General features: G+C 41.9%; 1 protein-coding gene across 1 annotated transcript in view; it reads left to right on the forward strand.

The window, feature by feature from the left end:
• The window catches only part of PTS (6-pyruvoyltetrahydropterin synthase), a 29,605-nt gene extending 9,580 nt beyond the window's left edge, over positions 1-20,025 (forward strand). The window contains exons 2-7 of the mRNA XM_077287922.1: positions 1,832-1,911; positions 5,579-5,601; positions 8,360-8,416; positions 10,340-10,410; positions 15,382-17,314; positions 18,961-20,025. Of these exons, the coding sequence (XP_077144037.1) occupies positions 1,832-1,911; positions 5,579-5,601; positions 8,360-8,416; positions 10,340-10,410; positions 15,382-15,505 (355 nt within the window). The 3' untranslated portion in view covers positions 15,506-17,314; positions 18,961-20,025. The remainder of the gene's footprint in view (positions 1-1,831; positions 1,912-5,578; positions 5,602-8,359; positions 8,417-10,339; positions 10,411-15,381; positions 17,315-18,960) is intronic.
• Positions 20,026-26,627: the final 6,602 nt, after the last annotated feature.

Raw genomic sequence — 26,627 nt, forward strand, 5'->3', positions numbered from 1 at the left:
ATAAGTAACTAGTGTTTTTAAATTGTTAAATGACTTTGGGCCACAGATCTCACACCACCAATACACAGATAGTGATGCCCTGCTTTCAGTTTAGTTCACTCCAGCCTGGAAAATGGGTTCTGGGCATGAGACCTGGCATCGCAGTGGGCAAGCAGACAATTTTCACAGATTTGAATTGAGCTGGTGTTTTCAAGGGGTTAAATGACTTGGAGCTTAAGACCGGACAACCCCTTTAATTCTTAAAACAAACCAGTAACTTATTCAAATCAGTACAAATTGTACTCCCTTTGATACCAGCATTTTTTGGTCCGTACCCAATAACTATTTGTCAGCCTTAAAAAAACGAAAACTGATTTTAATGTGGGTCTTCCTGTTCTGTGCAGATACTGTAAGACCAATGTCCCACGGTTATTTAACTCCTTAAAAACTGGCTTTAATACCAGTACTGATGCCAGGACCCATGTGGGCCAGGCTGGAGTGACCTGAATTAGATGTAGGGCACCACTATCTTTGTGTCTTCATTGTGAGATTAGTGGCCTAGAGTCATTTAACTCTTGAAATAACTCCTATTTTTGTGGCAGTTTTGTAACTTTTGTTGCTTTGTGTTTTTGTATTTTTTAAGTGTGTTCACATCAGGGCTTATGGCTGCATTATATTTTATTAATGCAATTTTTAATTTTTGTTGTTAAACCTGTAAAAAAACGAAAAAAAAATAAAAATTGCCAAATAAGAAACTGGACAAATAAATAACCAACTCATATAGAGTTCGGTTAATACTGGAAGTCACCACTAGCAGGAGGGCTTCCACCTATGGATTTGTGCAACTTCAACTGAAGTCAAGGAGCTCCCCTAGTGGTGGAGGTGGGAAGCTAGAATGTTATTGTATCATGATGACATTGGAAAATTCCTGCCCTTCTAACAAGAGTCCAGTTATTTAAAAGAGGCAATTAAAGGGGAGCTAGAATAATAAAATGACATTTTTTTTAGATTTTTGTGTTACATGCATTAAACAAAATTAGCAATCCTGCAATTTTCACACTGGCCACTGGTTTTTTTTTTTGTTTTTTTTTATAAACTCATACTTCCTGTTTCAGGAAATCACGCATGTACATAGTCGTTATGAACAGACTCTGACCCTATCTTTTATATTGAAGTATATAATGAGCGGGTGCAAAGGTCATTGAGAAGGAAGGGGCAGCAGAGGAGCTGTGACATGGGGGATGTGATTGGTGGATCCTGTGTTATCAGCTGTGCACAGAGGAGTTATCAGTAATTATAATCATGCCTCTGATGATAAGGAAACTGCTAAAAACTGTTCCTGAAAAGACAGGAAGTATAAGTCTAGATAAGCCATAATGGCAAATGTGAAAATTGCAAGATCACTAAATTATTATTATTATTATTTATTATTATAGCGCCATTTATTCCATGGCGCTTTACATGTGAGGAGGGGTATACATAATAAAAACAGGTACAATAATCTTGAACAATACAAGTCACAACTGGTACAGGAGGAGAGAGGACCCTGCCCGCTAGTGCTCACAATCTACAGGATGTAATATATATATATATATATATATATATATATATATATATATATATATATATATATATATATATATATATATATATATATTTTTAGTAAAGATTGTGATATGGAGACAAAACTTCCCAAATGTTAAAAAAAGACATATAACACATAAAAAATAATTTAAACAATAGGTCAGTTTCTGCTGACAGCTTTACTAATCTATTAGGGTCCCTGTAACCTTGGTGATTTGAAATGCATGATTTTTGATCATCTGTTTTTTTTCATCTTTCTACCTTGCAGCAATTCTCTAACCAACGAGGAAAATAAAAAGATTTTTGGCAAGTGTAACAATCCTAATGGACATGGTCACAATTACAGAGGTAAGGAGATTCCTTCTTAGGCTACGTTCACATTTGCGGCCAGCGCCGCAGCGTCGGGCGCCGCAGCGGCGCCGCATGCGTCATGCGCCCCTATATTTAACATGGGGGCGCATGGACATGCGGCGCACTTGCGTTTTGCGCCGCATGCGTCGCTGCGGCGCCCGCGTCGGGGCGCAGAGGACGCAGCAAGTTGCATTTTTGCTGCGTCCAAATTCAATGAAAAAAACGACGCATGCGGCGCAAAACGCAGCGTTGTGCATGCGTTTTGCTGCGTTTTTGTTTGCGTTGTGCGCTGCGGCGCCGACGCTGCGGCGCACAACGCAAATGTGAACGTAGCCTTATGCAGAAATCCAACAAGCCCATTCCTCCTTCTTCCCTTCCCTCAGACACCTGCCATCTTGGGGAAAGTTATAACACCCCCATACACCTACACGTTTTTTTTCCACTGGTCCAGACAAAAGCGGTCTGCTCAACCAACTTTTATCTAATGTGGTGTGTGGTCCCCTATAGTACATGAACTTGCAAATCTTGCACATGATTAGTGTTACTGCACTGTCAGGAATAAGAATAAGCCTCATGTGTGTGTACATACACTATTTATATGACTTATATCTTGCATTTTTAATATTTATTCCCTTGCGCTAATAACAGTTGTATATTCTTACTGTAAAGCCACGTTCACACGTTCAGTATTTGGTCAGTATTTTACCTCAGTATTTGTAAGCCAAAGCCAGGAGTGGGTGATAAATACAGAAGTGGTGATGTTTTTTTCGATTATACTTTTCTCTGATTGTTACACTCCTGATTGTAGCGGCAGCGGCATCCCTGCACAAATCCCCACCCCCTGTTGTCCGGCAGGGACGGCAACTCACTGCCCCTCCCTTGGCCCACGCTTCCTCCTGCTGTTGCGGTCTTTCGTGGTCTGTTCACGTCTGGGAGATCCCAGGGCACTGTGCTTAGGGTGCGTACACACTCCTGGTCTATTTAACAGACAGCACACATTGTCCTAAAGTGTCCTCAACCAATACCTGGGAGACACTATTTAAGGCACCTCCACCTGTTGCTTGCCGGTATACCAGCCGTGAGTTCCAGAACCTGCCTTGCCTGCCTGTATACCAGTGGGGTCAGCCAGAACTTGCTGTGCCTGTCTGTAAAACAGCTGTGTCCGCCAGAACTTGTTGTGCCTGTCTGTGTACCAGCCATGTCTGCCAGAACCTGCCGAGTCCACCTGTAAAACAGCTGTGTCTGCCAGCACCTGCCGTACCCACCTGTATAACAGCCGTGTCTGCCAGCACCTGCCGTGTCCACCTGTATAACAGCAGTCTGCCAGAACCTGCCGAGTCCACCTGTATAACAGCTGTGTCTGCCAGCACCTACCGTGTCTGCCAGCACCTGCCGTACCCACCTGTATAACAGCCGTGTCTGCCAGCACCTGCCGTGTCCACCTGTATAACAGCAGTGTCTGCCAGCACCTGCCGTGTCCACCTGTATAACAGCCGTGTCTGCCAGAACCTGCCGTGTCCACCTGTATAACAGCCGTGTCTGCCAGAACCTGCCGTGTCCACCTGTATAACAGCCGTGTCTGCCAGAACCTCCCGTGTCCACCTGTATAACAGCCGTGTCTTCCAGAACCTGCCGTGTCCACCTGTATAACAGCTGTGTCTGCCAGCACCTACCGTGTCCACCTGTATAACAGCCGTGTCTGCCAGAACCTGCCGTGTCCACCTGTATAACAGCCGTGTCTGTCAGCACCTGCCGTGTCCTCCTGTATAACAGCCGTGTCTACCAGAACCTGCCGTGTCCACTAGTGATGAGCGAGTGTACTCGTTGCTCGGACTTTCCCCAGCATGCTCGGGTGACCTCTGAGTATTTATGCCTGCTCGGAGATTTAGTTTTCATCCTGGCAGCTGAATGATTTACAGCTACTAGCCTGCTTGATTACATGTGGGGATTCCCTAGCAACCAGGCAACCCCCACATGTACTCAGCCTGGCTAGTAGCTGTAAATCATTCAGCTGCCGGGATGAAAACTAAATCTCTGAGCAGTCATAAATACTCGGAGGTCACCCGAGCATGCTGGGGAACGTTCGAGCAACGAGTACACTCGCTCATCACTAGTGTCCACCTGTATACCAGCTGTTTCTGCCAGTACCTGCTCATCGCCTGTTGTGCCATCCATTCCTTGCCGATCCAGCTTCCTACTCCTTTGGGGGTCAGCTGCCATGTATCCAAGGTCTGTCCTGGAGTAGCACCTGGCGTCCATCTGGAGCCAAATGTAACCACACCATCAGGGGCTTTAGCGAAGAGTCAGGTGCTCACCTAGTCACGACCCTCCAGGCCTTCCTCGGTCCACGGCACAGTGGATCCACTACCATGTGTGTTGCACTGATTTTGGATTACCTTTCTGCTTTTGTTTCTCTCCATCTTCTCCCCCTTCACATCTCCATATTCAGGTATAATTATAATTTTTCTTCTTCTGCAGACAGATTTGTAGACAGATTTGAGAAGCCTTTGAAAGTAAACGGTCAGTGCAGGAAATGGTGTCCAATAAGTAAGAAGGGAAGCAGCTATTTCTTAAATATGCTCACAAAGTTACTTTTCTTCACTTGTACTATTATGAAATTATATACATTTCAATTTACTCTTGAATCCTAAGGGTATGTGCACACGTTGCAGATTTGCCTCTGGAATTTTTTGTGCGGATTCTGCATCTCCTAGCAGAAAACGCAGGTGTGGATTTGATGCGTTTTTTTATGCGGATTTTGTGCGGATTTATTGCGGATTTCATGCGTTTTTACCCCTGCGGATTTCTATAATGGAATGGGTCCAAAATGCTGCAGATCCGCACAAATAAAAGACATGTTCCTTCTTTTAATCTGCAGCATTTTCCGTGCGGAATTTTCCGCACCATTAGCACAGCATTTTCTTTCCATTGATTTACATTGTACTGTAAATCACTTGCGGATCTGCAGCGTTTCTGCTCGGAAAAAAAACGCTTGCAGATCCGCAGTAAATCCGCAACGTGTGCACATTTTTTTGGGCTGGAGTCATTTTAATAAATGTTTCTGAGTCTCTGTTATTGTCACGTACTTTCTATGGTTCCCATGATGTTCTATCCATCCTTATTACGGGGAGGCACAGATGTATTTTCTACCTTCAGTAAAAAGGCGAGATCCGTCCTGTTATAGCTCTGAACAAACAAATCTGCGATCTAGGCTTATCTTCTAACCTCAATTTGTGTACCATCTGCTGTGGTCAGGGCTTTATTTCCAGCACAATTAGGTTTGGGAGATCAAAGTGAGCTATAGAGCGAATTAAAAGCTCATGAGTGACAACAATCGTAAATGGACTTTTTTTATTTATTAATTTTTTTTAGAGGACATGTGTAAAGATCTCCTAATTAATATCTAGATAAGAGACTGTTGGGATCGGATTTGTGGAAAGAAAACGGTCAGTAATTTAGGCTGTTAGGAGGAGGAACATTATTATTTATTCGGGAACATTAGTGGCTGGAAAAGGAAACCAGGACATTTTACCCTAAACGCAGCATGAGACAGCAGGTCTCGAGCATGTAGACTATTGCCGGGCAGGAATCGTTTCTACATCTGGTAACAATATTGCTGTAAGGAACATGTAAGCCACTAATAGTAACTTGTTTTTTCTTCTAGTGGTCGTCACTGTACGAGGAGAAGTAAGTTAGAGTCTTTTTTTTTCAATGTTTTTTACAGTATAGTTTTGGGGTAGAATCCCAGATTTCTCCGCACACCTCCCTGCTTATGTAATGAGATTCCAAAATAACGTTCTGCCTTATGTAACTACCGTGGCTATCAAAACTGCCGCACTCTGCAGGAACTGAGTAATCCAAAGTTAAAAAGAATTACAAATATTTTTTCAATCAATAAAGTGAGTCTGTCTAGTTAGATGGAACCATTAAATCAGACTTCCCAAGTCCAGAGACCATGGTAGCACATTTAGGTCACCTGGGCTGCTCATCGTATTACAAAAAGGAAAGAAAAAGCAAGAAGCCGAACATACAGTGCAAAATATTATAAAGAGAACAATCAATTTATTAAATTCTTCAGGTACAAAATAACGAGAAAAAAAACGCAATGAATGAGGTAAAATACAGAGTAATAAATGAGGTAACAAATAGAACAAAAAGGACGCACTTACAGGAGTATGATAATGTTAATAAAACTGGGTGAAAAGTGACAAGATAGTGTACACAGTACAAAAATATCATATACACGTAAAGAATTCAAAAGGCAAAGTCATACACAGTATTCATTATTAATGATTAAAGTGCTAGTGCAGTGTAACAAAAAGTTTTACCATGATAGCAAAAAAAGATCAATAGGTGTAAGTGTATAATATATATAGTGGTCTGAGCACCAAACAGCAGCACAAAGTACATGTGTAGTGATGGGGAAAGAGAGTCATGTGAGAGTGTAAGCAAGTAATCCAAGGTAGGAAGTAACTCACAATGATAGTGCATATCTCTGGCTCCTGGATGGCGTTCTCCCCAACGCGCGTTTCAGCACGCTCCCTTCGTCAGGGGCCCCTTTTGTTCTATTTGTTACCTAATTATTACTCTGTATTTTACCTCATTCATTTTGTTTTTTTCTTGTTATTTTTTACCTGATGAATTTAATAAATTGATTGTTCTCTTTATAATATTTTGGACTGTATGGTCAGCTTCTTGCTTTTTCTTTTATTTTCGTAAAATTTTTGACTGTCCTTGTATCATCTCTTAGGTCCAGCTTCTTGGTTGTAGGGATCTTCATTTCCATATGATTGTATATTGTAATTTCACTAAGTACTACGGAAACCCCACTACCACTAAGCATTCCTTTGTTGCCTTTATTTTGATATTCATCGTAATACAAGCAACATCTGTACTGGTGTTGACGTGTTGAAAAATGGCTCCTGAGACACCTTGGCGCAGATCAAGACAGCAATGGAGGCCTTCACGATGGAATGTCACACCTGTCCTACTCATGAGATTATAGTGTGGGTATAATTTATGGTAGATTGATTCCTCTAAGTCTTCATTCTAGGTACTCTAAGAGCTTGGCATTACATTGATTTTATTGTGGAACCAGTGAATGGACATTTCTCCAAAGTGTCCCTAGAGCTGTTATTCAACACAATACCAACAGGCCGCATATCGCTCATGCTACTCTGAGCATCCTGTGTGGCCCAAACGTGTTACCATGGCCTGCAGCCTCTCTGGACTTATCTCCCATCAAGCACATCTGGGACACCATGGGTCGGCAATTGCACATGGAGCTGCCAGCAGCAGATCTTGATGATTTCTCTGTCCAAGAGCATTCAGTGCTCCAGAACATTCCTCAGACAACCAATAACCTCACTGATAGTAGTCATTTAATTACATGTATTTCTGCTCTTAACATTCATACCCTTTACTGATCAAATCGAGATGTTTTGAAAATTTCTTTCAGTTTTTCAGCATTTGCATATAATTAACATAATTATCTATCCTGAGATTTCCATAATTTTACAACTTTTCTTCTTGGTGTTGCTATTTCAATATTGAGGAGTTTAATTTTCTCCAGAGAGAGCACTGAGTTGTGACATGTCTGCCACGTTGGTTTCACACAGAGAGTTGTAAAATGCGCCAATTTTTTATATGGCATGTTACACTGTAAAATACAGCAGCACGGGAATCATACAAGATGGTTGCTCTTACCCATAACTGTCCTGTAGCGCTGCACGCACGGCCCCAACGTGCGTTTCTTCCCCCGAAAAAGCCAATGCGAAATACGCGTTGGGGCCGTACGTGCAGCGCTACAGGACAGTTATGGGTAAGAGCAACCATCTTGTATGATTACCGTGCTGCTGTAGCCAATGCTTATAAGTGTCAAAATCATAATTCTTTATTGAGTATACTCTGGTTACTTTTACTGCGTTGACACAGCCACTTGGGTCTCATTGAAGTTATTTCCTGGTTAAACTTGATGCTCTGTCACTTTACTCTACCGATGGACTTGATTATTTGGCTCTAACTATGCTGTATCTGCGGTGTTGCACTTTATTCTTGTTGCACCTGACTCCGGTTTTTCAATAGCTCTGTCAATTGATATGGTTCTTTTAATAGTATTTTGAGTGCTTGTTATTAAGTTTAATAAATATTTTTCTTTAATTCTTTTGGTGGATTTTCTTACTCCATTCTTGTATGTATACACTTTGGTGGGAGCAATTCCATGGCTATTGCCTACGGTGGTCGGGTTATATAGGCTTAGGACCATTAGTTACAGTATATGATGTGTTCTGTCCTAAAGATTTTGTATTAAATGAGGGAGCCTGTCCCTGTTCAAGGCTGACCTGTCTGGTTTCCTTCCCTTGAGATCACATTCTTTCACTCACATACTTATTGATCGATAGATCATTCTTTTTGACCGAAAAGTATTTTTTCTCCTCATTTGTAGATTGACCCTGTCACGGGGATGGTGATGAATCTGACAGACTTGAAGAGATACATGGAGGTAACAGTCTCATTTTATGTACCCTAAAGTTAGTCAATATGCTGAGAGCTCACGGACGTTGTGGGTAATACTTCTACTCCATAAAAGTTACTGGCTAATATTGGGAAGAAAAGGTTAGAATTCATCTTTTTGTTTTTATTTATTACTGCGATCCTGAAAGGTGTGCTTATGTGTGCTCTACCCAAAACTTACTAGGATCTGGCCAATTACAAGCCCTCTCTAAAAGATGAAGGGCTCCTCTAACCCTAATCCCTGACCTTCCAGAACATGAGGTCCTGCCAAGGTCTGGGGTCAATGTCACACATAGGGAGAACAATTACTAGGAGAATGAGCCAAAGATTTGACTCAACCAAAAGGGTAATCAGGGCTGAAAATGAAGTAATGGGACACAGTTATTATTCAGTCCCATTACCCCCAGTGTATAATATACAGCTTCCGCCATGCCGTCTGCCTTTATTAACATTTGTGACAGAATGGCAGGTGGTACAGAGCTCACTGATACCAGCGTGGTCCTTCTCTATGGCATCTGATGGACAAGTCTGGGTTGAGTGAATTCCAGGAGAACGTTACCTGCCTGACTGCGTTGTGCTGGCTGTATAATTTGGTGGAGGCGTTATAACGCTATGGGATTGTTTGTTAGGGATCGGCCGTAGTTCCAATGAAGGGACACTTAATTCTTCAGCTACAGCACAAGACATTTCGGACAATTGTGGCTTCTAGTTTTGTAGGCATAGTGTCACGCTCGCAGGTGGCGCATGTGGTTTGCGAAGGGGCCTGGCATGCTTAGGAGGAGCATAGTTAAGTGTCCACTGGCGCTTTTGATGGTGGAGTCAGGCTTGAGCTGTAGGTAGCCACCAAGTACCAATCCTAGGCAGTTCCAGGTTCTGCATCTGCTGATCCCAGGGCTCAGGTTCGCTGACACGGATGAGACTGGGAATCACTGGCAAAACAGGATTCCAATTTCGTTCAAACTACACAGGTTCTGGATCCTCGGGCAGAACAGATACTGACACGGAGTTACAGACAGGGCTGGATTCAGATACTGTAACAGGCTCCGACAGTACGGACACTGGAATGTTAACCAGGACTGACTTTGGTGTAGGTTCAAGTACCGCCGAGACCCTTACAGGTTCCTGTTACTGCCCCTTAAAGAACAGGGGAGCGTGCACTAGGCGCCCCACCAGAAAGATTGGGCGATGTGCACAGGACAATAAGAGAAGGAAGCAGGACACAGGGAGCTCACCATGCGGCCAGGCGGCAAGTATGTCGGTGTCCCTGCATGGAGGAGGTAGAGGAACCTGCAGAGGCGCCAGCATTAGTGTTACAAACAGTTTGGGGAAGGCTTTTTTTCTCCACTTCTGTACCAAGTACACAAAGAAAAGTCCATAAGGGCATGGTTAGGGGAGTTTGGTGAAGAACATTGCTGGACTTATAAAGTCCTGATAATAAATCAATCCGAAACCTTTGCAATGAACTAGATCAGATTGTGAGCGTGGTCCTCTCATCCAACCTCAGTGTCTGCTCTCACAAATATTTTTCTGGATGAATAGGCAAACATTCTCACATACGTCTCCAAAATATTGCAGAACTCTTTTTTAGAAGAGTGGAAGAAGCACCTTTGGTGTAAAGTTGTGGCGTTTTGCTTCTTTTGTCCTTCTAGTGCAGATAGAGCCACATGGGGCTGGGACGCAGTGGAATTTCTGTTGCAGATTTATGTGCTGAAAATCAGCTGCATATTCTAGTAATACCATTGAGTTGGCCTTTCTGGTAGATAGATGGTAATATAGTGCACCTCCTCTCCAGATGTCCTCCACCATCACCTCGCAAGGTGACCTTATACAGTGGACCTTAATAGAATTAAATAAATGGTCTGTTTGGTGTCTGTTCGTTCATAAAACTAAATGATTTTTATTCCCTCTACAGGAGGCCATTATGGTTCCTTTGGATCATAAAAATTTGGACCACGACGTTCCTCACTTCAAAACTGTTGTAAGGTCAGTGTTGGGGTAGGTTTTCGTATTGCAAAGTATAGGTTGCTAGTGGCAATATGGGTTTAACGCCTCTCCAACAAACGAGTGCTATTACATCCTATGTTGGGTCCCCATGTATGGAGCATACAGAGGCTTGGGAACTAAGCCCACGCTATATTGTGTAGGTGCCAGCTGTAGAAAACAGCCCACATCAACCTGAGCTTGCTCTGACAGCTGCTGTGTATCCATAGAAATGCTGCCATCAATCACTGATATGATTGTGAGGCGTTGATGGATTGTAATTGCAACAGGTGGCATGCTGGGGGCAAGGTTGGACCAGGAGGCACGAGACATCTAGTCCTGTAGTGATAATCTCCTGCAGATAAAACTCTGATTTTACTGAAACAGCAAAACACAGTCTAGTAAGTGACACGTCTGGAATTGTAGCAAATTAGAAGGAAGGTGAGGAAAGGAGAGACAGCTCACTGATAATCAGAAAAACCTGTTCCACGGTAGTAGGTCATCGCACGGAGCTACCCAGGTCCGAGCTACAGCAAGGCAAACATGAGAAGAAAGATCCTCGAGCGATGAAATGGGTATGTAAAGCTTAATAATTAAAGATCTTTAAAATGCTAAATAGTGATAAAGGAAAATCCACATAGATACTGACAAACCTACGCGCATGGTGCATAGCATTACCATGGTTAAAGCTATAGGCTGAAACGCGTAGGTTTGTCAATATCTATGTGGATTTGCCTTAACCACTATTTAGTGTTTTAAAGATTTTCAATAAGCGTGAAGTTTTACTTACCCATTTCATCACTGGGGGATCCTTATCTCTGAAATCAGGGTCTCAGCCCTGACACAATGCTGCTCTCAGGTTACATAGCAAAAATCTGCTGACAGGTTCTAAGGCTACGTTCACACTAGCGTCGTGCACTGCACGTCGCTATGCGTCGTTTTGTAGAAAAAACGCATCCTGCAAAAGTGCTTGCAGGATGCGTTTTTTCTCCATAGACTTGCATTAGCGACGCAGTGCGACGCATTGCCACACGTCGCAACCGTTGTGCGACGGTTGCGTCGTGTTGCGTCGGACCGTCGCCACAAAAAAAGTTACATGTAACGTTTTTTTGTGCGTCGTGACCGTCTTTTCCGACCGCGCATGCGTGGCCGGAACTCCGCCCCCCGCACCTCACAATGGGGCAGCTTATGCGTTGTAAAACAGCATCCGCTGCCACCGTTGTGCGGCGCTTTCACAGTTTGCAGTGCAGTGCACGACGCTAGTGTGAAAGTAGCCTAAGTCAAGAAACTCTTCAGCCTATGTGTGGGAAAAGAAAGCACCCATGTGATTTTTAGCCGCAAACAAAAATGTTTTAAATGTTCCCCCTGTGCATAAACGCTTCAACCAAACATCTACATTAACTGCAAAACGCTGCGGAACATGTTGGCGCTATATAAAGATTATTATTATTATTACATTGTGTTGTGGCAACTGCAGAGTAAGATTACACCAATATATATATATATAGTGTATGTATATATATATAGGATATAAAAATATTGTAACAATATTTCTACCTGCGCTAAGCTTTAAGGTGCATTGATCAGCATTCACAATAGGAAATTTACCTGTTTGGTGAGCGTGTGTAGCAAGTCAGATTTTGGTCGTAGAAAGGGACTGTTTGATGAGCATGTATAACGAATCAGGTTTTGATCGTAAGAAGGGACTGAAATGGGAAGCAATAGGAATTTTAAAGATAGGGTCACAAGTATTTGGTCACTCATACATCACCTGATTAGTTCATAAGTAACGATCTGTCATGTAAGATATAATATATATGTGCTCTAGATATAACTGATATCAATCCGTATGTGCTGGATCATAAAACTTAAAAACATAAAAACTTGAAAACTGACACCCTGCAAGTGCGTTACTCAAATTATAAGGTATGTGCTACTCCACCTGATAGGCTAAAATGCGGAGCCCAATACCTGTGGTGTGGACGTCTATGGAAGGAAAAGAGAGACAGTGTCCATATGTCCTTAGCGATGGTGGTTTAGGTAGGTGAAACAGTTTTTACTTAGCTGGATTGATGCTGTTCTTAATACTTCCCAGGCGGCTTATGCAGGCGCCGTCCCGGCCGGTGACGAGCGCTTGCGCGGCCTGTGCTTGAAAGATCTCGTACGGTGCTTCGCAGGACCTGCAGGAAGGAAACCGCAGCATTTCCGAAACGCTGGTTTTTGGCTCCCACAGCGCTCCGTATCACCGCCAGGGGCACCACGTGATCAGTGATCACGTGACCCGAACATACCTGCAGGTCCTGCGAAGCACCGTACGAGATCTTTCAAGCACAGGCCGCGCAAGCGTTTGTCACCGGCCGGGACGGCGCCTGCATAAGCCGCCTGGGAAGTATTAAGAAGAGCATCAATCCAGCTAAGTAAAAACTGTTTCACCTACCTAAACCACCATCGCTAAGGACATATGGACACTGTCCCTCTTTTCCTTCCATAGACGTCCACACCACAGGTATTGGGCTCCGCATTTTAGCCTATCAGGTGGAGTAGCACATACCTTATAATTTGAGTAACGCACTTGCAGGGTGTCAGTTTTCAAGTTTTTATGTTTTTAAGTTTTATGATCCAGCACATACGGATTGATATCAGTTATATCTAGAGCACATATATATTATATCTTACATGACAGATCGTTACTTATGAACTAATCAGGTGATGTATGAGTGACCAAATACTTGTGACCCTATCTTTAAAATTCCTATTGCTTCCCATTTCAGTCCCTTCTTACGATCAAAACCTGATTCGTTATACATGCTCATCAAACAGTCCCTTTCTACGACCAAAATCTGACTTGCTACACACGCTCACCAAACAGGTAAATTTCCTATTGTGAATGCTGATCAATGCACCTTAAAGCTTAGCGCAGGTAGAAATATTGTTACAATATATTTATATCCTATTTTTTCCTTTTCTCCTTTTGTGTGGTAAGGAGTAATACCCGCAGCTATCTATACCCATCCCACGAGCGCCGCTATTTTATGCAAAATCTCGTATATATATATATATATATATATATATATATATATATATATATATATATATACCGTATATATATATAGATTTTTTTTATGTACTGTATATTGTTCCTTCTAATATTTGTGGATTTAATGTGTTATTAATAAAGTTTGAATATACTTAGTGGCTTGCAAAAGTATTCACCCCCTTGGCATTTTTTGATTTGCTACTTCACAATCTGGAATTTCACAGTTTTTTTGTTTTAAGAGTTTGCATCAATTCATGTAAAGAACATGCTTACAACTGTGAACATTTGGTTTTCTTTTTATTGTGAAGCAAAGAACAAATAGGATCACATAATACAAAACTTCAGTGTGCATAACTATTCACTCCCCTAAAGTCAGTACTTTGTAGAGCCTCCTTTGTGGCAATTGCAGCTGCAAGTCACTTTGGATAAGTCTATATGATGCTTCCACATCTGGCCACTGAGATTTTTGCCTATTCCGCAAGACAAAACTGCTCCAGCTCCATCAAGTTAGATGGTTTCCTCTGGTGAACAGCAATCTTCAAGTCTGACCACAGATTCTCCATTGGATTAATGTCTGGGCTTTGACTAGGCCAATCCTAAATATTTACATGTCTCCTCTTAGACCACTCGAGTGTTGCTTTAGCGGTATGCTTTGGGTCATTGTCTGGTTGGAATGTGAACCTCCGTCCCAGTCTCAAATCACTGACAAACAGGTTCGCACCATCCATCTTACCCTCGACTCAACCATTTTCCCCATCCCTGCATCCCCACAGCACGGTGCTGCCACTACCATGTTTCACTGTGGGGATGGTGTTCTTGGGACGATGAGCTGTGTTGGGTTGGTGCCAGATATAGCGTTTACCTTCATGTCCAAATTTTCTATTCGACCACAGCACTTTCCTGGATACACTTGAGGAATCTCCGACATGTCTTTTTTCAAACTCAAAACGAGCCTTATAATTTTTGTAACTAAAGTCTTTTTTTTTACCACTGTTCCATAAAGGCCACATCTATGGAGTGTACAGAATTATTATGGCCGTGTGGATAGATCCTCCAGTCTTTGTCTGGGAACTCTGCAACTCTTTAGGGTTACCTTTGGTCTCAGTGCTGCCTCTCTGATTAATGCCCTCCTTTCCTGGGCTGAGTTTTGGTGTGCGGCCCTCTCCTGGCAGGTTTGCATGCTCTTTCCCTTTGATGATAATGGATTTGATGGTGCTCCGGTGGTTCATCAGAAATTGGAAAAAAAAAATTATAACCCAACCCTGACTTGTGCTTCTCATCAACTTTGTCCCTGACTTGTTTGGAGATCTCCTTGGTCTTCATGATGTTGTTTGGAGATCTCCATGGTCTTCGTGGTGTTTGGTTAGCTGTGCCTCTTGCTTAATGGTGCTGCAGCCTCTGTGGCCTTTCAGAAAAGGTAAAGTGCATATACTGACCGACATGTGACACTTAAGATTACACACAGGTGGACGTCCTGTCACTAAGCATGTGACTTATGAAGATAATTGCTTGCAACATACATTTTTAGGGGCTTCATTGCAAAATGAGTCAATACATATGCATGTGTCAATTTTCTGTTACAGTATTTGATCCCATAAATTTAATTTATGCCTTTATTTACTCACTTCACTAATTTAGACTATTTAGTGCTGATGCACACAGAAATCAGATTGCAAAAATATTTAAACAAAGGTTGTCATGTAACAAAATAGGTAAACAGCCAAGGGGATGAATACTTTTGCAAGGCACTGTATGTTCTGTATATGGATTTTTGGTATTTATTCGATTTTTGGGAGTTGTTTATAGGTTCAATTTATTGCTTTGGTACCCCTAAAGTTTTTCTGATTTATGCTAGTTTTAGTGTGGGTCTTTTTGTCCAGGTTTGGTTATTAATTGAGATTAAACCACTAACTTGTTTTTTTTTTTTTTTTGTACAGTTCTGTAGAGAACCTGACTGTATTCATTTGGGACAATCTTAAGAAGATGCTTCCCACAGGACTACTTTATGAAGTGTGTGTGCACGAGACAGACTCCAACACCGCCACATATAGAGGGGAGTGACTGTGTGCCTGGCCAAATCCAGGGTCTAGGAGGCTGCCTGTATTTATAGCACCAACCATGTGCCAGGACTAGAAATCCAAATTTTTCTTGTACCATATCTTTAAACCATTTTGTGAGTTTACAGATAGAATTTATATTTTCTTATCCAACTTTACTATTGCATTTAAAAGTTTTAGTATCCTTTATACTTTCCAGATTTCTGATCACCTATTTATACCAAGGAGTATTTTCAAAGTGAAAGTCTATTTTGCAAAGAAATAGTATATTCAAACATCATTGTGCAGGGAGGGGGAGAAGGTGAGCTATGACTATCATCTTCAGTGAATGATGGTTCCTGTGTCATCTATTATATACAATTGTGTGAATGTGTTTGCCCCCTTCCTGCTTTCCTATTCTTTTGCATGTTTGTCACACTTAAATGTTTCAGATCACCAAACAAATGTAAATATTAGACAAAGATAACACAAGTAATCACAAAATGCAGTTTTTAAATGAAGGTCTTTATTATTAAGGGAAAAAGAAATCCAAACCCACAGGGTCCTGTGTGAAAAAATGATTGCCTTCAACTCCCCCGCTTAAAATATAAATCAAATGTCATTTATCACTTCTTTGTGAGGCCGAGTTCAAATTCCCTAGCCACACACACAGGCCTGATTACTACCACACCTGTTCTCAATCAAGAAATCACTTAAAAAGGACCTGACTGACAAAGTGAAGTAGACCAAAAGATCCTCAAAAGCTAGACATCATGCCGCAATCCAAATAAATTCTGGAACAAATGAGAAACAAAGTAATTGAGATCTATCAGTCTGGAAAAGGTTATGAAGCCATTTATAAAGCTTTGTGACTCCAGCGAACCACAACAAGAGCCATTATCCACAAATGGCAAAAAAACATGGAATAGTGGTGGCAGAGCACCAAGACGAAAACCACTGCTGAGCAATAATAACATAAAGGCTTGTCTCAGTTTTGCCAGAAAACATCTTGATGATCCCCAAGACTTTTGGGAGAATACTCTGTGGACTGACAAGACAAAATGTTTTGGAAGGTGTACATCACATTACATCTGGCATACATGTAACACAGCATTTCAGAAAAGGAACATCATACCAACAGTAAAATGTGGTGGTAGTGTGATGGTCTGGGGCTGTTTTGCTGCGTTAAGCCGTGGAACACTTGCTGTGGTAAATGGAACCATGGATTCTGCTGTCTACCAAAATATCCTGAAAGAGAATTTCTGGCCATCTGTTTGTGACCTCAAGCTGAAGCGCACTTGGGTTATGCAGCAGTACAATGATCAAAACCCACCAGCAAGTCCACCTATGAATGGCTTAAGAAAATCAAAACTTTGTAGTGGTCTAGTCAAAGTCCTGACCTTAATCCGATTGCGATGCTGTGGCATGACATTAAAAGGTTGATCATGTTCGTAAACCCTCCAATATGGCTGAAATACAACAATTCTGTAAAAATTAGTTGGCCAAAATTCCTCCAGAGCGTTGTAAAAGACTCATTGTCAGTTATCACAAATGCTTGATTGCAGTTGTTGCTGCTAACGGTGGCCCACCTAGTTATTAGGTTTAGGGGGCAATCACTTTTTTTCACACAGGGCTCTGTAGGTTTGGATTTCTTTTTCCCTTAATAATAAAGACCTTCATTTAAAAACTGCATTTTGTCATTACTTGTGTTCTCTTTTGTCTAATATTTACATTTGTTTGGTGATCTGAAACATTTAAGTGTGACAAACATGCAAAAGAATAGGAAATGAGGAAGGGGGCAAACACTCTTTCACACCACTGTATATACAGTTAGGTCCATATATATTTGGACAGAGACAACATTTTTCTCATTTTGGTTCTAGACATTACCACAATGAATTTTAAACAAAACAATTCCGATGCAGTTGAAGTTCAGACTTTCAGCTTTCATTTGAGGTTATCCACATTAAAATTGGATGAAGGGTTTAGGAGTTTCAACTCCTTAACAGGTGCCACCCTGTTTTTAAAGGGACCAAAAGTAATTGGACAGATTCAATAATTTTTAATGAAATGTTCATTTTTAGTACTTGGTTGAAAACCCTTTGTTTGCAATGGCTGCCTGAAGTCTTGAACTCATGGACATCACCAGACGCTGTGTTTCCTCCTTTTTGATGCTCTGCAAGGCCTTCACTGTGGTGGCTTTCAGTTGCTGTTTGTTTGTGGGCCTTTCTGTCTGAAGTTTAGTCTTTAACAAGTGAAATGCATGCTCAATTGGGTTGAGATCAAGTGACTGACTTGGCCATTCAAGAATATTCCACTTCTTTGCTTTAATAAACTCCTGGGTTGCTTTAGCTTTATGTTTTGGGTCATTGTCAATCTGTAGTATGAAACGAAGACCAATCAGTTTGGCTGCATTTGGCTGGATCTGAGCACACAGTATGGCTCTGAATACCTCAGAATTCATTCGGCTGCTTCTGTCCTGTGTCACATCATCAATAAACACTAGTGACCCAGTGCCACTGGCAGCCATGCATGCCCAAGCCATCACACCGCCTCCGCAGTGTTTTACAGATGATGTGGTATGCTTTGGATCATGAGCTGTACCACGCCTTCGCCATACTTTACTCTTTCCATCATTCTGGTAGAGGTTGATCTTGGTTTCATCTGTCCAAAAAATGCTCTTCCAACTGTGCTGGCTTTTTTAGATGTTTTTTAGCAAAGTCCAGTCTAGCCTTTTTATTCTTGATGCTTATGAGTGGCTTGCACCGTGCAGTGAACCCTCTGTATTTACTTTCATGCAGTCTTCTCTTTATGGTAGATTTGGATATTGATACGCCGACCTCCGGGAGAGTGTTGGTCACTTGGTTGGCTGTTGTGAAGGGGTTTCTCTTCACCATGGAGATTATTCTACGATCATCCACCACTGTTGTCTTCCGTGGACACCCAGGTCTTTTTGCATTAATGAGTTCACCAGTGCTTTCTTTCTTTCTCAGGATGTACCAAACTGTAGATTTTGCCACTCCTAATAATGTAGCAATTTCTCAGATAGGTTTTTTCTGTTTTCACAGCTTAAGGATGGCTTGTTTCACCTGCATGGAGAGCTCCTTTGGCCGAATGTTTACTTCACAGCAAAACCTTCCAAATGCAAGCACCACACCTCAAATCAACTCCAGTCCTTTTATCTGCTTATTTGAGAATTACATAATGAAGGGATTGCCCACACCTGTCCAGGAAATAGCCATGGAGTCAATTGTCCAATTACTTTTGGTCCCTTTAAAAACAGGGAGGCACAGGTTAAGGAGCTGAAACTCCTAAACCCTTCATCCAATTTTAATGTGGATACCCTCAAATGAAAGCTAAAAGTCTGAACTTCAACTGCATCTGAATTGTTTTGTTTAAAATTCATTGTGGTAATGTCTATAACTAAAAGTAGAAAAATGTTGTCTTTGTCCAAATATATATGGACCTAACTGTAAATAGAGGGATTATCATTCAGTGTAATCCTGCTTTAAAGATAATGAGACAGCTGAAAAGTCACCTTTACAAAACAGGAAGTCTAGTATTAAGCTGAGTGGCTAGTGGAAAAACGGCCAGATTAATCATTTTTATTGTTTGCTGGCTCCATTATTGTGGCAATGTACATTTTAATGTGAAGTGCTGCAGCTTTTTAGAGAGAACATTTTTAAAATTCAGCCTAGCATGATGCGTCTCGGATAACTATTCCAAGAGGCAATCCTCGGCAGCTCCTCATAAACTGATAGCTCTTTGCCTATACACCCACATAGGGAGAGACTTGTCAGTCCAGGGGAGTGGGGAGAAGCCGATGGGGACCTGCCTCCTGTACTAGTCATCCGAGATGCGTCGTCCTCGGCCGGCTTTCACAAATACAAGTTCTCTGAAGCTCTGCAGCATTTTAGACCGGAGCAAAGGTGGCAGCAATAATGGAGTCAGTGTCTGATTGATGCTGCCTGTGGTTTGTGCAGCATGAATCCGCGCAGGTAGCTTCTTGTTAATATAAATATTGATATGGAAAATTAAAAAAAAAATGTTTAAAAACAATTAAGAAAACTATCATCAGAATATTACCGATTGTTTAAATTAATAAAAATGTTACAGTCCATTTATCATTTATATAAGACTGGAATACATACTTAAAGATCATTTCGGATTTTTCATGCAGATTTGAGGGTGTACAATCTTCAGCGTATTACAGTAGCAGCAAATTAAATGAGATTTTACCAAAGTGCGTGGATTTTACATTCCCAGCATGTCCACGTGTATTGCAATTATTACTCTTTGTAATGCAAAGGGTGAAATCCATGACAAATCCGCACGTAAGGCATGTGAAAGATCTCGTGGACTTGTCGCACATCAAAGACGGCAGCAGAAAATGTGTCCATGTGAAAGTATATACAATTGTGGGACACATTATATGTGTAGACCCTTCGTATTACAGCTGGTATCATCACTATTGAGTACATGCAAACTGAATTAAGATTGTCAAAAATAAAATAAAGTTGCCATACATTGGCGTGAAGGTTACAATTATCTTATGATTTGGCTTGCATTAACTATGCTTCTTACATGCTTCTGAAGCTGTTAGTTTGGGTCATTAGACCTGGGGTTTAGCTGGGAATTATAGGCATAATATGGCCAAATAACGGCTCAATATAATCATGTGAGCCTTCGCGAGGAGAGCCGTCAGCCGACTGCCATTTTTTATTAACCCCCTGACTTGGACAAGCAAGCATCTGTTCTCAAATGGGGTAGGGGAATAAGCTCCTGCCAAATACATTTGACAAGATGTGATCGCCCCTGTCATCAAAGAGTGGGCCTGTTGAGCTTCAAGACTAGGGATAAATAAAAATTTAGGGTTCGTACCAGACATTTTTCAGGAAGTCACTTTTACTATTCAGGTTCGATGCAAAATAAAATTTGTTGAAACCAGCTTTTAAGCTGTGAGCACTTCCGGAGCCATCACAGCCATGCCAATTATTCGCATGGCTGTGATTTGCCAGCACCACCCGTGACCCAGCCTATATGACCATCGGATCCTCGAGTGAGGGACAGTGTAAAAGAATTAAATAAATGTAAAAAAAACAAAGTGTGGCCCCCCCTATTTTTAATAATCAGCCAAGGGAATGCAGACAGCTGTAAGGTGGTCTTCTTATCCTGGGAAGGGGACAATATCCATGGACCTTCCTAGGCTCTTAATATCAGCCCACAGCTGTCTGGGTACCATAAAAAAATGACGTTATCACTTGTGAGACATGACCGCAAGTAACCTACGAAACGTCGTTCTCAGAACGATGCTCCATAGGTCGCAGGAGAGAATCGCTGGACTTCGTGGGTACCAAAATGGACTATGTTGGACCTGCTGGAATTAATTTTTTTAATAAATGAGTAAACCAGAGACTGTATTGGAGAGTCTTTATTCAAATAAATTTTTTCTGTCTCTTTTTATTTTTTCATTATTGGGTTAGTAATGGGGCTGTGTGATAAGACGCATTTCCATTACTAACCCCTGGGCTTGGTGATAATTAAAAAGTTGACATCAACCCCAAAAATTATTACCTCGATTACCACCGCATCAGGACAATCGGGAAGAGCCGAGGCTAAGAGCCAGAATTGGTGCATCTAATGGATGCACCATTTCTGGAACAGCTGTGGGCTGGTCTTATTAGGCTGTGAAGGGGCCACTATCCATGAACTTTCCCAGCCTATTAATATAAGCCCCCAGCTGTTTGCGTTGCCTTAGCTGGTTATTAAAAATAGGGTGGGACCCAATAACATTCCTCCCCCATTTTTAATAACCAGCAAAGGCAACACAGACAGCTAGGGGCTTATATTAATAGGCTGGGAAAGTCCATGGATAGTGGTCCCTTCCTAGCCTAATAAGACAGACCAGCCCACAGCTACTTTCCCTTGGCTGGTTATCAAAAAGAGGGGGGATTCCCATTTTTTTCCATTTATTTATTAAAGTAAATTACACACGCAAGCCACTGCTCCACTTATACCTCCACCTACTGGTTCAAGATTTTTTTTTTTAATTTTAAATAATTTCCCTATCCACATTTGTTTGCAGGGCATTTGTCCTACTCTTACCCCCATTTTGCTTCCTTTTGCAGCCCTCTAGACCTTACTACAACCATTTTACAGCATCAAAGCTTGAGCTCCCATTGGCTTCTATGGGGTTCAGCTTCAGGGTCAAGTTCTGGTACGCGGACCTTGGACTAAAGTGCGGACGAACCCAAACTTCCACTTCATCCCTATTAAAGACTCCTGGTTTAGAAGAGGAGTTGTTCAGCCCAGTTGAGTTTGTCAGGTTCACACTATACACATCTGAGATCCAAGTCACAGATCTGTTTTTAGATCAGCACAAGGACACCTTACAATTTGTAGCTCTTTTCATAGGAGTGTTTCTGTAATTTGTGAACAATCTGCAAAAGAAATGGGTGGTCTGATTTATGAACCAAACTGGGCAATTCCAACAAATGGGCCAAAGTTTTAAATGGACAGCATACAGATGCCCCATGAATTAGGCCTAAGGTGTATGTGATTCTATAAGAATGTATTTTCAACAACTAGCAAGCCAGTTTAAGGAGACTTTTAAGCCATGCAATGCTCCGTTGGTAATTCAAAGGGAATTTGTCAGCAGGTTTTTGCTATGTAATCTGAAGACAGCAGGAAATAAAAAAATAACACATCCTTGAATTCTGTGTTCCATCCTCAAAGTGTGTGCTGTTTACTAACTGTGAAGGCTTGATCACTAAGAGATTAACATTGACAGACTACACTAGTCCAGCAACGCCCCCTCGCCCTATGACAAGCACCGCACTGTCTATGGACTTTATACATCGAGAGCCTGGTGTGGGCGAGTTAGCTTTCTCGGCTCGGCTTCATTCTAAATCTAAGAGCTCCGATTGTGCCAGAACTGCTGCACCCAGTAAACTCAGTGATACATTATTGAAATCATCTTCTCTTTGCCTAAATATCAGGCTGCTCTCAGATGATGTAGCAAAAACCTGCTGACAGATTGCATTTAAATATGTCTTCAGAGATGAAGACTAGAACTCTACTGCCACATATTGGATCTAGCAATCCTAAAAGTCAATATCAACCCTTTAACGAGCCTTGCCACATGAGATTTAGAGCAGTATTTCCAAAACGCCAGTCCTCCCAGCCCCCAACAGGTGATGTTTCCAGGATTTCCTTAGTATTGCACAGGTAATGGAAGTATTGTCAAGGCATCAGGAACTCTCTCACCAGTGCAACACTATGGAAATCCTGAAAACATGACCTGTTGGGGGCTGGGAGGACTGAAGTTTTGGAAACACTGATTTAGAGCAAGAAGCCAAACTAAACACTCCATTTGCAGACACGTGTTTGTCAGAGGTCTCATCTGGCAAAACAGATATCCTGCTTAACACAGATGATAGGCAGAGTGTCTAATAGGAACCATTCTCCTTGTGGAGAGTGCCAAGTTGGTGTAAGGAGATACAGACCTTTTGTGGCTTAGGGTACTGTCACACTCTGCAACTTTCCAACGATCACGACCAGCGATACGACCTGGCCGTGATCGTTGGAAAGTCGTTGTGTGGTCGCTGGAGAGCTGTCACACAGACCGCTCTCCAGCGACCAACGATGCCGAGGTCCCGGGTAACCAGGGTAAACATCGGGTTACTAAGCGCAGGGCCGCGCTTAGTAACCCGATGTTTACCGTGGTTACCAGCGTAAAAGTAAAAAAAAAACAAAACGTACATACTCACATTCCGGTGTCCGTCAGGTCCCTAGCCATCTGCTTCCCGCTCTGACTGAGTGCCGCCGTAAAGTGAAAGCAGATCACAGCGGTGACGTCACCGCTGTGCTCTGCTCTTACTTTCCGGCCGGCAGTCAGTCAGAGCGGGAAGCAGACGGCTAGGGACCTGACGGACACCGGAATGTGAGTATGTACGGTTTTTGGTTTTTTTACTTTTACGCTGGTAACCACGGTAAACATCGGGTTACTAAGCGCGGCCCTGCGCTTAGTAACCCGATGTTTACCCTGGTTACAAGCGAACGCATCGCTGGATCGCTGTCACACACAACGATCCAGCGATGACAGCGGGAGATCCAGCGACGAAATAAAGTTCCAAACGATCTGCTACGACGTACGATTCTCAGCAGGGTCCCTGATCGCAGTAGCGTGTCAGACACAGCGATATCGTATGGATATCGCTGGAACGTCACGGATCGTACGGTCGTAGCGACCAAAGTGCCACTGTGCGACAGTACCCTTACTCTCCTTGTGGAGTGTGTCAATGACTGCCTTCTGGACATCTGTCAAGACAGCAGTCTTCCCCGTGATTGTGGAGCCTACTGATACAGACTAAGGAACCTTTTTAAGTCTTTGCAGGTATTTTTTAATTATTCTAATTTACTGAGATAATGACTTTTGGGTTTTCATTGGCTGTAAGCCATAATCGTCAACATTAACAGAAATAAACACTTGAAATAGATCACACTGTTTGTAATTACTATGTAATATGAGTTTCACTTTTTGTATTAAAGAACTGAAATAAGTTAACTTTTTGATGATATTCTAATTTTGCGAGAAGCACCTATATATAGGACATGCAATGCTCTTCAAAGAGGAGCTTGGTACTAGGTATTCTCCACAAGGAGAAACGTTCTCCCTTAGGCCACCTGTCAGAGGCATTTTATCCAGCCAAATTTCTACATTGCACACATGAGGAGCAAACCCCCAGAAACATGTCTGCAAATAAGGTAAAATGCCAAAACAGGCACTCTAAGGGTATGTGCACACGTCCGGATTTCTTGCAGAAATTTCCTGAAGAAAACCGGAAATTTTCTGCAAGAGATCCGCATTTTTTTTTTTTGGCTTTTTTTTCCGTTTTTTTTCGCATTCTGCAAGCGTAATTAGCTTGCAGAATGCTAAAGTTTTCCAAGCGATCTGTAGCATCGCTTGGAAAACTGACTGACAGGTTGGTCACACTTGTTAAACATAGCGTTTGACAAGTGTGACCATCTTTTTACTATAGATGCTGCCTATGCAGCATCTATAGTAAAAGATAGAATGTTTAAAAAAAATGGTTATACTCACCTGCAGGCGTCCGTTCCTATAAATGCCGGTGTGGTTCAGGACCTTCCATGACGTCGCGGTCACGTGAGCGGTCACATGACCGGTCTCGACCAATCACAAGACCGCGACGTCATCGCAGGTCCTCCGCACACCAGCTATAGGAACCGAAGCGGCAGCATGCAGCTGAGAGGCGGGAAGACATCGAAGGTGAGTATAGGACTATTTTTTATTTTAATTCTTTTTTTTTGACCAATTATATGGTGCCCAGTCCGTGGAGGAGAGTCTCCTCTCCTCCACCCTGGGTACCAACCGCACATAATCTGCTTACTTCCCGCATGGTGTGCACAGCCCCGTGCGGGAAGTAAGCAGATCAATGCACTCCTAGGTGTGCGGAATCCCCTGCAATTCCGCATTTTAATGAACATGTTGCTTTTTTTTGCCACAATGCGATTTTTTCAAATGCACAAAAAATGCGGAATACACTGAAAATAATGGGAGGCATATGTTAGCGTTTTTTTCGCGTTTTTATCACGTTTTTATAGTGAAAAAACGCGAAAAAAACCGCGAAAAATACTGAACGTGTGCACATGGCCTAAGTCTAGGCTCATTAACTCTTTAGTGACGGAGCCAAATTTTTGAAATCTGACCAGTGTCAGTTTGTGGTAATAACTCTGGAACCCTTCAACAAATCCCAGTGATTTTGAGACTGTTCTTTCATGACACATTATACTTTATGATAATGGTAAAATTAGGTTATGTTTTGTGTTTATTTATAAAAAATATCAGAAAATTGAGAAAAATTTTAAAAAATTAGCAATTTTCAAACTTTGAATGATTTTCCCTTTAATCCAGATAGTCATACCACAGCAAACCATTAATAAATAACATTTCCCTCATGTCTGCTTTACATCAGCACCATTTATAAAATGTTATTTTATTTTGTTAGCATTTTAGGAGGTTTAAAAAAGTAGCAGTAATTTTTCATTTTTTCAAGGAAATTTACAAAATTTATTTTTTACGGACTTATCCATGTTTGAAGTGACTTTAGGGGTCCTATATATTGGGAAACCCCCAAAAGTGATACCATTTTAGAAACAGCACCCCCTGACATATTGAAAACTGCCGTCAGGTAGCTTATTAACCCTTCAGGTGCTTTTCAGGAATTAATGCAAAGTTGCATAACAGAAATGAAAATGTGTATTTTTACCACCTAAATGCTTCACTTCTGAACAGATTACTATAGCCGTCAGACTCTAAGGCCGCTATTTGGTCATGAATTGCCATGGCAAACATTAGGACCACAAAATCATGATCTGAGGGCACCAATTGGGATAAAGAGGAAGCCCCCACACTCTTTTATCCATTTATACTGATGTAGTCACTATTGAAAGCAGCATCTAAGGGGTTAAACAGATTTGGAAGCTGCAAACACTGATCGTGGCTGATACAGCAAGTTGTCAGCTATAGTGGGCAGCCGACAGCTGCTGGATTGTCACCTGTATGGGGGGGCTATTCTCTTATATCTCAGGTCAGTTAAAAGACGTATTGGCTGTCATTAAGGGGTTAAAGGGTCGATAATGGCTTGTAAAATTGCAATTCCAATAGATGGCACTAGATATCCTGACCTCTTCCTCTCTAAAAAAGCGATTTACATATTTAAATTCCAATTGGAGCATTGCATGGGCTATAAGTCTCCTTACACGAGCTTGGCACTCTACACAAGGAAAAATGTTTCCCCTTAGATACCCTGTTTGTGACCTCTCAATCAGCCAAACCAGATCTCTTGCTCTGCACTGATGAGGTACAAACACACTGAAACATGTCTGCAAATGGAGAATGTGGTTTGGCTTCCTATTCTAAGTCATGTGGCAATTCTTGTTAAAGGGGCGATATAGATTTTAGCATTGCGGCTCTAATAGATTGCACTAGAGTTCTAGTCCTCTTCCTCTCTGAAAAAGCTATTTGCATATACGCTATAAATCATAGGTTCATTCTTCAATGTTTGACTCTTGGAAAGTCCCTGTAAGAACCTTTCCGTAATAATAACCAGCCCGAGGCACGGAAG

This window comes from Ranitomeya variabilis, chromosome 2, assembly GCF_051348905.1.
Source record: "Ranitomeya variabilis isolate aRanVar5 chromosome 2, aRanVar5.hap1, whole genome shotgun sequence".
NCBI lineage: Eukaryota > Metazoa > Chordata > Amphibia > Anura > Dendrobatidae > Ranitomeya > Ranitomeya variabilis.